A 17,563-nucleotide genomic window follows, 5' to 3' on the forward strand; every position below is an offset into this window, starting at 1 on the left:
ATCCATTAATAATAATAATTTCATAATTAATCATTATTAATAATGTGTTTGTGTTATGGCAGCACCTAGAAGGACTCCACTACACACTTTACAAAGACACACTCTTTTAAAACATTTTGCATTACTGAAGGGGCCAAAATCCTATTACTGTGTTTGCAATATATTTGCAAACTGCGTTATGTGGCATTTTCCTGTTGTCTTCAGTATGAGCAGGATGGGGCTCCTCTCCATGTCCTTACTTCCTAGCATTATACCACAATTTATACTACTTTTATTATGCCACTGTGCATCACCAAAGCCCATTTAGTAAGACTCCCATTGCTTTGGGTATGGACCAAACCTAACCGTCCTGCTTCTCACCACATGCCAAAGTTAAAAAAATATTGGCAGCTCCTCTTGGGTCAAGTCTTTATCTGGGAGATTAATATACATATATTAGCTGCCTGGGATTATTGTTCCACTCTAGAGCGCATCAGGTCTTTAATTACAGAGGGGCCTGGTAACTCCAACATCTGGGATTAGCCGCTGGGTGGGATTACACAAACCCTACAGCTCTCGAGTTCATCCCTCCTGTGATGAAAAGAAGCAAACAACAGCTAAACCCACCCCAGCCCCATGGGGGCAGGAGTGTGTGACCCCAGGGGACAGGCTTGGCCAGTGACTGCACCTGCCCACCCGGCTCTGTGTGTGAGGGGGGGAATCCCTCCCTGTGGTTGTGCTCCCGTCCCCTCCCCCCCCCGCGGGCTCGAGGCTCTGTGAGCGGCCTGCTGCGGGAGGGGCACTCCCAGGCTCGCTCCCCCCCGCCCTGGATAGGGGGCTCCTGCCCTCAGTGGGCGGGGCTCCGGGCAGCAGCCGGGAGAGGGGCGGAGGAGCGCGTCCCGCGGCGGTTTGTCCCTGCGCTGGCGCCGTACTAGCGGCGCTCGCCGCTGCTGCCCCGTGGCTGCCGTGACAACAAGGGGAGCCGGCCCGACCGGCGCAGTGATTCGGGCGCCTGCGTGGGAGGGGGGCGGCGCGCCCCGCCGTGACGGTAGCAGGCCGGAGCGGAGGAGGCGGGGATGTGGCCTGCCCCCTAGCCGGCAGGGCCAGCCCTGGGCCAGGGCAGGGATGAGCCATGGCTTCGGTGAAGGTGGCTGTCCGAGTCCGGCCCATGGACCGCCGGTGAGTCCCGGGCGGAGCAGGCTCCTGCTGCTCGTTTCCCGCCGTAAGGGCTGCGGAGTCGGGGGGGAGGGACTGTCCTGCCTCCTGCCTCCTTCCCTGGGGGCTGCGGGGCCGGGATCCTCCCCTCCCGCCCCCCTCCCCGACGTCGGACTGGTCCTGATTTGCCCTGGGTCGGGGCCCTCACTGCTCTTATTCCTCCGTATCCCCCCCCCCCTTGTCCCCGTCTCTGGGGCAAAGACTGTTCTGCTGTGCCCTTACCTGCCCCCACCCCCCCTTGGCTGCTGGCCAGGGCTGGGACTAGTCACTGGGGCTGGCTGGGACAGACAACACCTGCCAGGCATGGTCTAGACTCTAGATAATACTAAATCCTGCCATGAGTGCAGGGGACTGGACTAGATGACCCCCCCCCCCCCCGTGGTCCCTTCCAGTCCTATGATTCTACGATTATCCCCTCTCAATACCCACCTTCCATGGTGGCTGCTGAGTCAGGGCTGGGGCAGCGTGAAAGAGATTTTCAAACAATGAGGAAGTTTAAAAAAAAATCTTTCTGAAACAGAGCAGAAACTCTCCATTCCCACAGTAATATTTGAGACCACTGAAAATTGCTTTAAAATGTTCTGTAAAATTCTCTTCCCCCTTCAGTTCTCAGCATGTCAGATGGGGTGTCAGGGCTACATCCCACTGAAACACGAGTTACGATGGTTAGAACCATGTTGTTATTCCCGATCTTCCAGGTTCTGTATCTGGAAGTTTTAAAAGTTTGTGGGGACATAAACGTCTGAGCTGCCAGAACACACAACTCCTGTAAGGGCTGAATTGGCAATACCATATCGATAATTGTTAAGAAAATCATGTCTGTGAATTTTAAATGTCTCTAATATGCAGCCAAATAATCCACTGCAAGAGCTACTTCAAACTTGATTGCCAAATGAGGTCCCCTTCTTTCTCCTCTGGTGGACTGAGAAATACTTTTGCATTGTGCGTAAGAGGGATTGTTTTGTCAGGATCCTTTATTGAATGAAAGCTTTGTCTTCCAAGTCATTAGTAATTTATATATGTTAGTCGAATACTTTTATAGTTTAAGAAAGTTTGCAGTATTGTGAGAGATGAGACTGCTGAGCACACTTCCTTTCATCTGAATGTTAAAAGAAAGTAGAACACCACACATTATTTGTTGGGCCCATATGGGTATTGCAAGCTGCTTTGCCTATTTTAATAAGAGGTATTTTTGCATAGTACAAATATAACTACTCTTGGTTTGCAGTGAGGGAAGGCATAGAAAATGTTTGTTCAGTTGCTGTTGAGAGGGCTTTTTTTTTCCCATTTAAAAATTGAAAAAAGGTAGACAGGTATCTGGAAAGTAATATTTGGACACTTTCAAAAAGTGACCTCAATTAGAAGTCTTTATAGGTAATGACTGTTAGTTGACAGCTGAAAAAGACATTAAAAGGACACTGCTTGGACTGTTTGCAATGTTGATTGTTGCAAAATGTACACATCTTGAGGTAAATCCAGAAAATAAAAGCAGTTTCTTCTAGATAACTAAACTTTTTTAATGTACAGAGTAAATATAGTAATTTCTTTTAAAATGAACTAACCCAAATACTGCTTTAAAGAGACAGACAAACACCCTCCCCCCCATATTAAATTCTGTGGCTTCTCTTGGCAATCTTTTCATTTATTCCAATGGTCTGAAGTGACAAAGATTTATTATTTTTTACAAGAAAAAGATATGCTTTAAATTTATAAATTGTCAACCAGACGTCTGTTAACTTCCACATTTTACCCACTTTTGATATCTCCTTATCAGTTTGCAAAATCCTTAGAAGATCTGTAAAAAAATTTATAAGGGCCTTGCGACCATGGGTTGAAAGGCAGAATAAAAGTGCAAAGTATTATATATTTGTATTATGGTAGCACCTAGGAGTCCTAATCATGGACCAGGACCTCATTGTGCTATGCACCTTACAAATACATAATGAGAAGACAGTCATTGTCTCAAAGAATTTATAATCTAAGTACAAAACACAAGTGGATACAACAGATAGATTGGGAGCACGTGGAAACAGTGGAACAGTGCTGGTGTGTTGGGCAGCATACGCTGGGATGTGTTAAGGTTCAGAGAGCAAGCAGGAAGGAGAACCAGCAAACCAGTTTACAAAGACACTGTTAAGGATTCTTGTGTGTGCTGCAACAAAGTGTTGCAGCTTGTTTACAGGAAGACAGCTGTGCCAGCGCAGGTTGCTAACCAGGGCAACATGACCAGCTGCTCTGGTTTCTGAGAATACTAACCATTAACTGGTTACAAATTGAGGCATTGATCATGTTGCCTGCCTGGTTGAAGCAGTCTGTCTGCACACAGTAAATTGCAGACTTGGGCCTTGAAGTTATGGTGTAGGCAAGTCCTCACTGTCAGCAAAAATACCACCTCAGACTGTGTTCTTACCACATTTGTAAGGTTTAGCCTGATCAATATTTAGATGGGAGACTTCCTTGGAAAACCCAGGGTTCAGCAGAAAGTTGGTAGTTTATTAAAATGGCACTATTCTTTTTTGGTCAGCCTGGTTTTATGGGCTGCTGTGCTGCAGGAGGTGCTATCCTTGAGATAAAGTGCAAAGCCAAGATCCTGAAACGTTAATAAGAGTAGTGATGTTGGCCCTGGTGCGTAAACCAAATGGGATAATTACATTTTGTCCATATAAATTTCTGTTGTATCTTTATTTGGATATGATATCCTTTATGTCCTTCCCTAAGTTGTTGCTGTGCTCTTCACATCTGCTATGCTGAAGTACATAGTCATAGATTGGTGAAGGGACTTTTTTCTTTAATTAAAAGAAACGTGTCAATGAAGCCTTACTGTATCCCTGTTTTTTTTTTAAACTCTAAGAACGGTATACATAAAAAAAAAAAATGACTTTCATTAACTTGCGGCAAAGAGTCCTGTGGCATCTTATAGACTAACAGACATATTGAAGCATAAACTTTTGTGGGTGAATACCCACTTAACTGGATATTCACCCATGAAAGCTTATGCTCCAATACGTCTGTTAGTCTGTACGGTGCCACAGGATTCTTTTTTTGTTGCTTTTTACAGCTCCAGACTAACATGGCTACCCCTCTGATACTTTCATTAACTTGTAATTTCTTGTAGATGAAGCTTAGTACATCTTTGGTTTGTTTTAAATTTAATTATATTATGCAGCTTATTTTATGATTAACTATTCAGGTCATTTGTAATTAGAGCAGGCCAGGCAGTGTGTAGTTATTTAAAAATGTCTATTGGTAAGACTTCTTCAGCAAAGCTTTGAGTGCTTTGGTTTTTGCACTATATGCAGTTGCAAAATATGAAAATAGAGGTGAATATTGAATTATTAAAAATAAAACTAAATTGGAAGTTACTGATATTTTGTAAAATTTGTTTCAATTCTTCCTTGGATATTGGTTTTCTACATGTAGCAAACCAACGGAAGGGAAAGATAGAAATGCATATGCTCAGGTATGCTGCTTAGGCACATGAAGTCATTCACAGTTGTTATAATAAATCAGTTTTACTTTCATAAGATGAACAGCTTTAAAATGTTATAGTGTTGAGGGTTTCTCTCTAAAAGAAGCTTTTAAGTGACTCTAGGATTTGGTTGGATTAACGTGTGCTGTGTCAATGTTAATGCTTGAAATTTGTAGGCCATATTTGTAGGTTGTCCATTACAGAGATATGCAAATTAGTGAAACAGCACCATTAACTATATAATGTGTTGTATATATGCATTCTGGAATGAGTCAAGCAGTAGGAAGGAACATATTACTTTATTAAATATAATTTGCCATTCCATCATATAGGTGACTAACTTTAATGCACTTCCCTCCTTTCTGTGGTTTTTGGTCAATGGCATCTGTCTTTGATCTGTCCTGAAAAGGGACACATTCATTTGGGAGCCACAATAGTCTGCCTCCTTCCTTCCCCATATGCTTCTCTAAAAATAATTCACATCCAAAAGTGTATCATATGTAAGAAGGGTTTCTGACAAAATTATGATTCAGTATCTCTCCTGCTGAATAATATAATAGTAACAGTATGGTATGTAGAGAAGGTTTAGGAGCTAAACAAATTCTCTTTGAAACCAAACTGCAGGTGTGAGCTCATGTAGTTACAAAACAGTTTAGTCACGTTAAGTCTCCATGAAGCCTTCATTTTTCTCTCTTGAGCATGTGTATATAATTTTGTGGAAGTGGAGAGGGACAAATGTAGTTACTATTGTATTGTGACAGCAACCTTTTAAAAAAAAATTCTGGCAATATAAAATAGCTTAGAAATAAATCTTTTGAGCCACAGAAGGAAAAAGCAGTTGATTGCTTCTGAGACTAAAAATATAGTAGGAGTTCATAAGTGACTGAAGTTATCCCATTGGCTTATGGAATGGTCTTAGTTGTCACTTACCTGTATAAAGTTACCTATGAGGTTCAGTTTCAGAAATAGTTGTTAAAACTTCGGCCTGTGAGGAGTTGGGTGGGAAGGATACTGAAGAAAGTAGGGTGTTTATAACAAGTGACTGTCATTCCTTGGAGCATTCCCATTTGCAGTGTGCTGTACCTCTGAAGTTCTCTCAACTCTCCCTTTTATTTTTGTTGCCTGAGAAAATATCAGAGAGCTCCTTATGCTTCTCTGTTCATTGCTGGATAGCATCTTGAGCAAGTTGGACACTATTATGTGGTTTTCTGTTGACCTTACATTCCTATTTAATGAAACTGATTCTGTTTTTCCCTTGTTTGGCTGCTTTTACCCATTGCTGGTCAAACTTATGAAGTTACCTGACAATCTTGCATTAATATCAGCAGTGAATCTTTTAGTTCTTCAATTTTCCCTTCCCCTCTGTTTTCTCCTCCTCCCCATTATATCTATACTTACAATTAATAGTGAATTTGCAAGTTTAAATCTTTCTGGAAAAATATATCCAAGACAGAATGTCAGTACTTTAAAAAAATTACTAATTTTGTGGTACAATAAAAGCAATGTTTTTAACATAAAAGGATGCAGTTCTCTTACCAATTTCTGACTCTTCACTGTTTTTATGGCATATTTGCACAATCATCTTTGTTTATACTCAACACCCCAAAATTATACACTACTTCTGAATGAACCTGGTATTGGAGAGGCCTGGAACACAGATTTAAATGATCCTCACCGCTACCACTTCAACAGCAGTGGTACTGAAAATGTCACGATTGTTGTACTCGCTGCTGTTCTGTTCTTCCATTTCAATGGACATCTTAATTCAATGACTCATCTGATGTTGGAGAATTTCAAGAAACTGACCAATGACTTCTATTTTTCAGATGAGCACAGTTCTTTTCTCTCATTACTTAATTTTTGACAATGTTTACATTTTACTCATTTTCCCAAAGTCAGTAATTTTTATGCCCTTGATCTGCATGCCCTTCTTGGTATCAGCTGGAGTTGTGCAGATCGATGGAAAGCATGATATGACTCTTGGGATCCAACTAAAGCACTGGTAGTAATAAAGAATGGAAAATCTGAAATAAAAATTCCGTTGGTTTGTCAACTACACTTAAAATAGTCATGCCGAGCTCTTTAAACTTAAAAATAAATAAATAAAAGATTTAATAGAAGTAAACAACAGAAACTGTATTGTAGCATGTCTGTTTATTACACAAAGAGAAAATATATTGAAGTAGGAAAACATGAGATATTAGGATGTAATATAGTAAAAGCAATTTGTGTTAAATTGTGCTTTCAGAAACATGGATTTCTTTAACTGTGCTGGGTTCTAATACTGTAGAGTTTTTGGCACTGTCTTTGGGGCCAAATTATGTTTTAAGTGGACTAATTAATTTTTTTAACATAATTTAGCCCAGGCCACATTGGTCAGATGAACTGTTACAGCTCAGTGCAGCCACAATTGTACGTTAAACCGTGCATAAACATACATAATATATTGTTTTAAACTTGGTGGTTTGCCCATGTAGAAAGTAAATATTAGTCCATTATACTGTACCTCTATAGCAGTGGTTCTCAAACTGTAGTCAGGGCTGGTGTTAGACTTTCTGGGGCTTTGGCCCTCCTGTGGTGGCCTGGCTCGTGGCTCAGGCTTCGGTCCCCCCTCCTGGGGTCATGTAGTAATTTTTGTTGTTAGAACGGGGCCACAGTGCAACGAAGTTTGAGAACCCCTGTTTTATAGCATAGACAGCTGCATCTTCGTTTCTAATCTAGCATGGTATGTGAACAATCACACTTTAAAAAAACAAAACTTTAAATATATTTACGTTAAGACTATTATGAAAAAGACAACACCACAAACTACATGAAAAATATTGATTTCTCATATTAGAAGAACTAGAAGTCAGGCAATTACTCCACTTGAAGGCACAACGAATAGGTTCCTCCCTGTCGTCGTCGTCCTCCTAAGATGTGCTAAGTTTTGTCTAGGTACTCTATAAAACTGCATGAATGATAACTTATTACCTACTGTATGTTTCGAATAATACCCAGTGCTTACATTTCAGTCTGTTTATTGCCCCACCTTTTGGTACTTTGGATCACGGCTTGCTTAGATAATCTACTAGGATTTCTCCTTATATTTGAGCAAAACCTAGTTCCACACTTGACTGTTCTAAATATTTATTTAGAGCATATATCTTTTTAAACACTTGATTTTGTAATCTGTGATAACTGAATCTTTGCTTTTGCATCTCGAGTCTCATTTCGCTGCTCCAATGAGAAGAATCACTAAATAGCCTAAATTGTATGACTTGTACTGTATATGATATTAGTTATCAATCAGTGTGTTGAACTTTAAACTTTTGGACAGTGAAATTCTGCAGCAATCCCAGGAAAATCCTCAGGAAGCAAAACACTTGAAAATGTGTCATTTTCCTGGAGAGTTTCAGCCTTGGTTTCAGAATTCTATATGTTACTCAGAGGCCCTAGAACAGGGGTCGGCAAACTTTCAGAAGTGCTGTGCCGAGTCTTCATTTATTCACTCTAATTTAAGGTTTCGTGTGCCAGTAATAGATTTTAATATTTTTAGAAGGTCTCTTTTTATAAGTCTATAATATATAACTAAACTATTGTTGTATGTAAAGTAAATAAGGTTTTTAAAATGTTTAAGAAGCTTCATTTAAAATTAAATTAAAATGCAGAGCCCCCCGGGCCGGTGGCCAGGACCCAGGCAGTGTGAGTGCCACTGAAAATCAGCTCGCGTGCCGCCTTCGGCACGCGTGCCATAGGTTGCCTACCCCTGCTCTAGAACTTAATCTTTCTCTTAGCTCTAGATAACCTTTTGTCATCAGTGTAATCTGTATTGTTGCACTTGTGAATTATATAGCTACACACTCTTATTTTCTCACAACATACATATTAGTTTAGCCATATAAAGTTGTCATGAAAAACTTCTTAGCCTAGCCATAGAACTTGCTATTGCTAGGCTTAACTTTGTGATGATGGTGTGGGAGTGGGAGAAAATTACTTGAGCAAGCAGAATTTTCAAAGGCTGCTCCCATCTTCTCATAAATCATTCACAATTGGCCAGATCCTCAGCTTGTGTAAATTGTCGTCATAGCTCAGTTGAAGTCAATGGACGTATGACAACTTGAGTCAGGTGAAGATCTGACCCCTGAAGTTCCCTTGTGCATATATTTGTTCCCTGATATCTTTATTTATGGAACTCTGTCAACTTGTTACAGTTGCTTTAGATATTTTGGAATCAGTTACTCTGCTTTCTTATTCGCTTGTAGCCAAAACAAATGGAGGTTCATTCTTAGGAGTGACAGTAGATAGTGAGTAATCATTTGTTTTGATGTAAACCTATAAACTCATGATACAAAACTCAAGGGTGTTGATAAATAGTATATTTCTTTACAGTTTTTTAAAATGAAAAGATGATTGTTCAGTTTGTTACTAGTAGGATATACTCATTCTCTTACTTGGAACTTAAGATGCCAGTTCCTACATCAGCTAAATCTAGTCCATAGAGCGGCTCAACTTCATAAGTATAAAAAACAGAACTTATTTAAATTAAAGAACCGATCTTTAAGAGGTAGGGAAACCTTGGCACTTTGGTTTAGCAGTTTTCTCAACCTAAGAAATACAATACATAGGCTTTAAATTGAATTTAAAAATTTTCCCCATGACATTATGATTTTAGAGAAGGTCAGATTTTGGGACTTTAACTTTTGAAGTATTCTTTTAAATAATAAGTATTTGGACAAATATGAACCATGGGCTTTGGGGTGTGTGTGTGTGTGTGTGTGTGTATATATCTATATATGTATATATCTATAGCTATATGTATATCTATATATATCTATAGTGTGTGTTTGTGTGTGTATATATATGTGTGTGTGTGTGTTTCTTTTCAAAAGAGAGATTTTGTAAGGAACAACTGTTGGTCCTAAATGGAGATGCCTCAACTATCTTCTTAAATTCTGGATTGATTTTCTTTTATTAGTAGATAACATATTCTTTGAATGGCCATTAAATGTTTTACTATGGCAATCTGTTACTCAACAGTAATGCTACTTCACTTTTACCCTGATTTTTCCTGTTGTCTTCATGGAATAGGCTGTAATGCTGAGAACTACCCAGGTTCTATTTTAAGAACTGGCAACAGCTAACTTTGTAAATAAATAACATGGGTGAGAACACTTTCTCCTCTCTATGCAATAAATTTCTGCTTCTCATCTGTTGACTTTTGAATATAAAGTCATTACAATAATTTCACTGAGCACCTCTTGGGGTAAGGTAGGGCATGTCTTCAGTGTCCTGTTAACAGCAAAAATGACTCTTTACACTCTTCATTTTAATAACTGGTATTTCTGGAATGTTGTGTGTGGAACTTTGCAAACACAAGAAATTGTCCCTGGTTCAAAGAATTTAAATCCCATTCAGGCGGGCATTTACCATGCCAAGGATACATTATTATATGCAAAATTTGTAGGGAATGATTACAACATGGAGGAGATTGTTGGAAGATTACATCAAGTGAAAGGGTTGAAGAGGAAGTGGAGTTGGCTGATTAAATTGGAAGCTGTGCTAAAGGTAAGGGACAGAATGAAAAACAGTGTAGGCAAAGAACTGGAGAAACAGCAGGTCAAAATGTCCCAGGGATTGGGACATTTTCTTGCAGTTCCACTTTCAGGATTATAAAACAGGGGTGGTGATATGGACTTGTGGAACTTGGTGAGGGAGAGGCAGCCAAGCCTTTTGCTGGTGCCTCCTTATGGCAGATGTCCAGTATAGGTTCTTGGTATGGGTTCTCAGATAAAATGGGTTGGAAAGGGATTTGAAGGAAAACATCCCTTAAGGGAGATGGGGGAGGGCAGGGAGTTTGCGGTTCCTGCATCCTGTACTGCTGGCCGCCAATTACCCTCCTTTTATAGCCTCCTTTCACCTGATATGAGGGGAGGATGGTGAAGTACCAGCAGTAGTATTGCTTTGACTTGGTTGGGGATTATGTGGAAACGATTAAGGAAAGGATGATTGACCTGCACTGTCGAACTTGTTGCTTGGTACTCCCAGATATTTTAGGTGAATACAGTTGCAGCTTTATTAAACCACATCCGTTGCCTCTTATCTTCCTTCTGATATGGTAGGACAATGAAAAACAATGTTAGGCTGAGAACTGGAGAAACAGCAGGTCAGAGCCTCTCAGGGATAAAAGAGGATGTGTTGCACCAAGTCATCAGATAATGGGAATGCTCACTGGATGTCATAAGAAAGAGATGCCAGTGTCAACAGTTACGCAGCAGGATGGAGCTGGGCGTGGGGAGGCACTGACTAATGATTACCATCCTCAGGAGCTCTGTGGTGCATGCATTTTCCCAGTCTCTCTCATCTGACAAGCAGTAAAGCTAGTAATCTTTCATCAAGCACGCCAAACTGCTTTTTTCCCCTCTCCCTTGGTGCTTGTTGAAGTTTTACTATTTAGAATGTGGGATCATGAATTTGCTATGATATGGCCTCAGAAAAGGGCAATGCACTTTTGGCTTCCATGCATGGAAGCATCGCATCAAGCTCGAAGGTTCCTTTCTGTGTGGCTCCTGTGTGAGTATACCATGAATGTGTTCATTTCTGGGCACCTCATTACCTGAAAAATATTGACCAATTGGAGGGCATTAAAAGAGCAACAAAAGTGACAGATTGATTTGAGAGAAAAGATTGAACTAAATGTGTGTAGCTTCTATAAAGGCGTGTTACAACTGCCAGCAAAGATTAGAAGACATAAGCCAACAACTGTTTGAAGGGTATAAATACCAAGGAGAAAGAGGTATTAATTATTTAGTTATAGCTCCTTATTTTAGGAGCAATGGGATGAAATTAATAAAGGAAATTTAAACTGCATATAAAGAAATACATTTTAATATGGATATTTCTTTAGACTGTGGAATAGTCTCCCAAGGTAAGAGTCGAAAGCTTAGTCAGTTGGAGAATCTACAACTCTCTGATTAAAATGTTCGAAAACACTATAAGGAATAATCTTGCATAAACGGGGAAGTGGACTGGAACTAGATGGCCTTATAGGTAACTTCCTATTTCTGACTTCCATATGATTCTGTGAGCTCTTGAAATGTGCTGTGTTTACAGGTCTGTGCATACCCTGCAGGACACCCCATACATTTCTTGCCATTTGTGTGTGTCCCACAGCTAGGACTTGGTCCAACTTTCATTTAAGTTAATGGTAAAACTCCTATTGATTTGAATAGAGCAGGATGGAGCCCCTAATGCTAATAGGCTAAATTTTGTGTTCCTTTAATTGAATGGTTGGGCTGGCAGTTAAGCTTGCATACAATATGGAAATACAGGATGCCTCTGTCTACACATGCTTGCTTTCCTGAGCTTTCCAATTTTTTTTAATGTTAATGCCTCATATTTTTCAAGCATTATAATGGATTATCTCAATTGCTGCCCTGTTTCCATCATTCTCCTGTGTAGCATTAAAGAACAAAATGTTTCCACTGCCATTGTGACTGGAGCATAATGGGAATGTGTGGTGCAAACTTAGTTATGTTTCTGTTTTTAGAATTCTTAATTTATGCTGGCTAAACTGTTTAAAACATTTTGCATCCTGAATATTCAAACTGTATTTCTTTTATAGTGGCTTATATTAAAAACATAAGCATTTATTTTAGTGATTTTTATCAAACACACTTTTGAGGCGCCTGCGTGTCTTATGTAAATAAAATTGTGAATTACAAAATAAACTGAAACCTCTGCCCCTCACTGCGAACTCCCTGCAACAATACCAGGAAAAGACAGTGAATCATAAGGTTATAACTCCCATGATGAACTAGAAAGTAAGAGAGAGAGAATCTGTCACAACTGAGTTTTTATTTGAAATTAACACTGATTTTGAGAGTTAGACCATAATTTTTAAAATAAATATTTAAAAAGTTGTTAGAGTTGTGAACAGTTAATACAACTACACTCCTTGAACTGGTGTCTCTGAAGTCTGAGTATTTGAAATGAATGACAGGTTTCAGAGTAGCAGCCCTGTTAGTCTGTATCAGCAAAAAGAACAGGAGTACTTGTGGCACCTTAGAGACTAACACATTTATTTGAGAATAATAAATCAATAAACAAATTTGTTAGTCTCTAAGGTGCCACAAGTACTCCTGTTCTTTTTGCTGAAATGAATGAGTTATAGGTAGGGCCAGCTGTGTGTGAGTCATCATGTTTATACTGGTTAGATACAAAATACAGAGGTACCATAGCTATTGAGAGTATATTCTTAAACGGAGAGATGCGCCAGAAATAGTGAAGCTCTGAAAGACTGAGCACAAGAGGGTAATTGCTAGTTGACTAAAGTTATCATTAAGTATATGTATCCTACTAATACCCAGAGGCTTTGATCAACAGCTTTATGAAGACATGGTCTTTGTCCCCAAAGAGTTTATAATCTAAAATCACAAGTGATATAGGAAGGGTACAGTAGGAGGGGACACATTTATAACTTTTATATAGACATATTTACATTTTCAAATGTTTAAATTATTTTTACTTCTAAAAATGTATTAGTGCCTAATAACCCCATCTGCTCTTCAAGCCAGACTTGTACGTATCACAGCTGAGGAGAAGTGGGAAGAAATATGTGGTCTTATACGTCAGTTCAGGGAGGATGCTCAGTCTTGAAGAAGACACTGTTCAAGTTTTAGTTGTTTGTTTAAATTATCTTTTAACTTAATATAAAACGCAGTAACAAGTGAGAGTAAACTATGGAGGTAGGATACCAACATGAGTTTAATCAAGGTGGGAGCTACTCAGTTTTCTGAACTGAGGGTGTCATATACAATTACTAGTACTTAACTTGTGACCAAGTGGTATATAGTGCAGAAAAGGCTTCAGAGCCTAGGTAGAGAATCTTGAGGCCAGAGTTGCTGAACAGAGACATAATTATTTTTCAGGATGGCATATAAGGACAGCGTGGAACAAATCCATCTCAGAACTGGCTTCTCTGACCTCCAGTTGAGAGAGCTTTTCTAATCATGGGGGGGGAACCAAGTATATGAAGGAAGAGCACCTCTTCATTTCAGATGTGAAGTAGAATGTCTGACAATGAAAGAGGATGCTAACATAATACAGTAGGAATTACTGAAACTTGATGGAAAGATAAAAATTAATGAGATAATGTAATATGGGGCTATAAACTATGCAGGAAGGACTGACTTGGTCATAGAGATAGGGATCATGGAATCTTTTAGTTTTACAAATAGAATGTTAATGACTTGTGAATCTATTTGGATATGGATAGAACTCATAAGTCATAAAAATACAAATATAGACTAAGGTTATACTACTAGTCTCCTGATTAGGAGAAGAATATTGAATACATAATGTTGAAGGACTTCAAAGAGACAGTTCAGTCTAATAATACAGTTCTAATGAGTGACTTCAGCTACTTGCGTACAAACTGGTCAGATGACACAATTGGACACCTTTAATTGTCTTGTGGCACTTTCGAAAATGGGACTTACAGCCAAAGTCACTTATACGCTTTTGAAAAATTCTACTTGTTATAAGCTATGTAAAGAAATTAGGTCTCGTCTGGCAATAAAACCTAGTGGTATGGTTACAGAATTATTTCAGTTACACTTCCCAGTTTGAAGTTATCATAACTTCCTGAAATGTTTCTGGGCTGAAACATTCTGTTTGGTGTGAACCCAAATGTGAATTTTCTGTTGAAAACTTGAGGAAGTCTTTTTGGCCACGACAGCTGGATAATGTTGAAAACAAAATTCTAATTACCCCTTTAATGTCATGGCAGCAGCAAAAAAATTAAGCCTGAAATGTACTTAATAGCCTTTATTGGGCATTAAATTCTGGTAGTAGTGTTTAATGAAGAGTTGTGCCTATGTGAAGTTTGAGCACGGCATAGCACTCCTTTTCAATTATGGCATAGTTTTGTTAATATTTTTGCTTCAGTAGACAATGGGGTGCCCCTTCCCCTCCCCCCAATTCCATCTTGTATCAATACTGCGCCCAATCCACTATTAGAACACTGTATTTGAAAAGGGCTTTGGTTGTTTTCTGTGTGTATATTTTTCCCTTTTTGTTTTTTATTGATAAAACACATCTTGTTCCTGGTACTGATTCTCTTCCTAAAATTTTCCTCTGTGACATCACAATTGATTACTGTATAAGTAATTCAATGATAAACATAAAACCATGCCTTCCTTGTGGGAATAAGCATCAGGAGCAGATGAATACCTCATGAGTAATCAAATAATAAAGAACAAAGACAGCTGAATTATTTCTAGGTGTTTTCCAGTTTTCAACAGGATCTTAAAGGTGAACTGTGAAGCAAAGGCAAAAATTGTGCCCTTTTGCTGCTCTATGTATAAAAATGTTGTCCCAAGATTGTCCTTCATTTGTTTATATCAGGGGTCGGCAACCTTTCAGAAGTGGTGTGCCGAGTCTTCATTTATTCACTCTAATTTTAAGGTTTCTCATGTCAATAATACTTAAATTAGAAGGTCTCTTTCTATAAGTCTATAATATATAACTAAACTATTATTGTAATGTAAAGTAAATAAGGTTTTTAAAATGTTTAAGAAGCTTCATTTAAAATTAAATTAAAATGCAGAGCCCCCCGGACCGGTGGCTAGGATCTGGGCAGTGTGAGTGCCACTGAAAATCAGCTTGCTTGCTGCCTTTGGCACGCGTGCCATAGGTTGCCTGCCCCTGCTTTATATGTTTACTGTGCCAGGACTTTCCAGTTCTTGGTTCCCTTTCCTTGTGGGAGAAATTTGACAAAGGCTTGTGAAGGACTGGAATAGTGACATCACAAGAGGATGTAATGAGGTTTACTCTGTTCCTTGAAATGTGAGGGGATAGTTTTAATGGTTTGGCTTGGATTACATGCCCATGCAGTGGGAAAAAAACTCCTCTTATGTGGGCTGACTAGATCTAAAGTCCAAGTGCATAGGAATAAGAAGGGCTACTTGCCTGCTTTCTCCCTCTGTGGAGCAGTTGAGCAAGGAACTGGAATCTTGATGGGGAATGGGTAGTAATGCAGTGCATAGAGAAAGCAAGTGTCTCCTAAGTCACAGTTCCTCAGTTCTTCAGTTCTTCTCCTGGATCAGTACAGTTTATGTACCAGCCCACCTCATGGCTCTGCATAATGTCGGATCCTAGCCCTATAAAAGTGAAGAAGAATTATTAAATCTGTGAGCAGATAATCCACTTGTCAGATATACAGACTATTGTTAGTGTACCTTAATTTCTGATGTCGGTACTGTTGATACTGAAACAAGAGGCTGATATCTATAATAGTTCTCCAGAATTCTTCCCCCTACGGTCTGGGTGAATATCTGAATTTAGTAGTACTAGAGGGTTAATACTAAATACTTAGTTAAAATATTTCCTGACATCGGTGTCAAGCAATTTACCTGCCTTGATCACTTTATAACATTGGTTTTGAGCCAAGAGGTCATAGGTTGTAAGCTTAATTATAGAGCTCGGCATAGTGTATGAAGTGGCAGTGGTGAAAGGCTGGAAATTGGAGTGGAGCATTAGCTTGAGAATAGATCTGATTTCAGAGGAAACAAGTTCTTTCAATGCAATAAATTATCACGCCATTAAACGTGAACTCATTTTGGTAGCCTTTCCCTTTATTTTACTTTGTATAATGAAGGGAAGGGAAATAGAGGCTTGTATCTTATTTCTGGTGATAATGTGTTTTTGGGCAGTGTTTGAAGCTCATGTCTAGATTGTGAACTAAGACTCAGATTGAATGTAAGTACTGTGTATTGTAAAAGTTGCTAACTGCAATAGGCTTCTTTTCAGGCCTTCAATGCTCATATAATGGTAATGGGACAGTGAATTGCAGCTTATTATTTTGCTTAATTTTTTGGTAATTAAGATGACGCGTTCAGTCCCAAATGTTTTGAGCAAAATTCAATTCCAAACAATACTTGTGTAAAGACTGCAGCGACGTAATGTTAGACTGCATTATGGCTACATAATTGATCTCCATTTAGATTTTAATGGACCCTGTCAGCTTACAAAAATCACATATTGGAAACCTAATATTAGTAATATAAATAATACATTCTTTAAACTGATTTAAAAAAAATCCATTTTACTTTCCATTATTTATTCTCTTTACATTTGCATTTCACTCAGTTTCGACAGTGAATAGCACAGATCCTACATTCATTTTTAACCATGCGCTCACTCCAGGAGTAAAATCCCTGATTTTCCTTTTGCAGGTCACCTTTTTAAGAGGTTGCTTTTTTTTAAAGAGGTCTGAATCCCAATTCTATTATGTACAGCCTTATAAACTGATAGAGTAAAAGAAAAATGCTGAGACCTTGCATGTTGTCAGTGTTACCCACAAAAATAAGTGACTGAAGATTTCTTGTAAAAACAATATGTAGTACATTTTTATATTTAAAACTCTTTTTGGCAACACTGTAAATCAGGGGTCATCAACCTCTGGCATGTGGCTCGCCAGGGTAAGCACCCTGTCAGGCTGGGCCAGTTTGTTTACCTGCTGCGTCGGCAGGTTCGGCCAATCGCGGCTCCCACTGGCTGCGGTTTGCCGCTCCAGGCCAATGGGGCGGAAGATGCGGCCAGCACATCCCTTGGCCCAAGCCGCTTCCCGCAGCCCTCATTGGCCTGGGACGGTGGACTGCGGCCAGAGAGAGCTGCGATCGGCCGAACCTGCCGATGCAGCAGGTAAACAAACTGATCCGGTCCGCCAGGGTGCTTACCCTGGCGAGCCGCGTGCCAGAGGTTGCCGACTCCTGCTGTAAATATTCCATCTGGATGTTTTTCATGACCACAATAGGTTTTGGGTTTTTTTGGGTGTGTGGAGCTAACTAAATTTATTGAAGCTACTGTTGACTGCCTTCCCCCTTTCTCCTTTTTTCTCGTTTCTCCCAAAAAATAATG

At 39.4% G+C, this 17,563-nt stretch overlaps 1 protein-coding gene across 3 annotated transcripts in view; it reads left to right on the forward strand.

The window, feature by feature from the left end:
- The first annotated feature begins 918 nt into the window (after positions 1-918).
- KIF16B (kinesin family member 16B) overlaps positions 919-17,563 on the forward strand; it is a 196,937-nt gene continuing 180,292 nt past the window's right edge. Inside the window, exon 1 of one of the 3 annotated variants that reach the window (XM_045010687.1) lies at positions 919-1,158. In XM_045010687.1, the coding sequence (XP_044866622.1) occupies positions 1,112-1,158 (47 nt within the window). In that variant the 5' untranslated portion in view covers positions 919-1,111. The remainder of the gene's footprint in view (positions 1,159-17,563) is intronic. The other 2 variants (XM_045010689.1, XM_045010688.1) reach the window with 2 other exon arrangements.

Source organism: Mauremys mutica, chromosome 3 (assembly GCF_020497125.1).
Source record: "Mauremys mutica isolate MM-2020 ecotype Southern chromosome 3, ASM2049712v1, whole genome shotgun sequence".
In the NCBI taxonomy this organism is placed as follows: Eukaryota; Metazoa; Chordata; order Testudines; family Geoemydidae; genus Mauremys; species Mauremys mutica.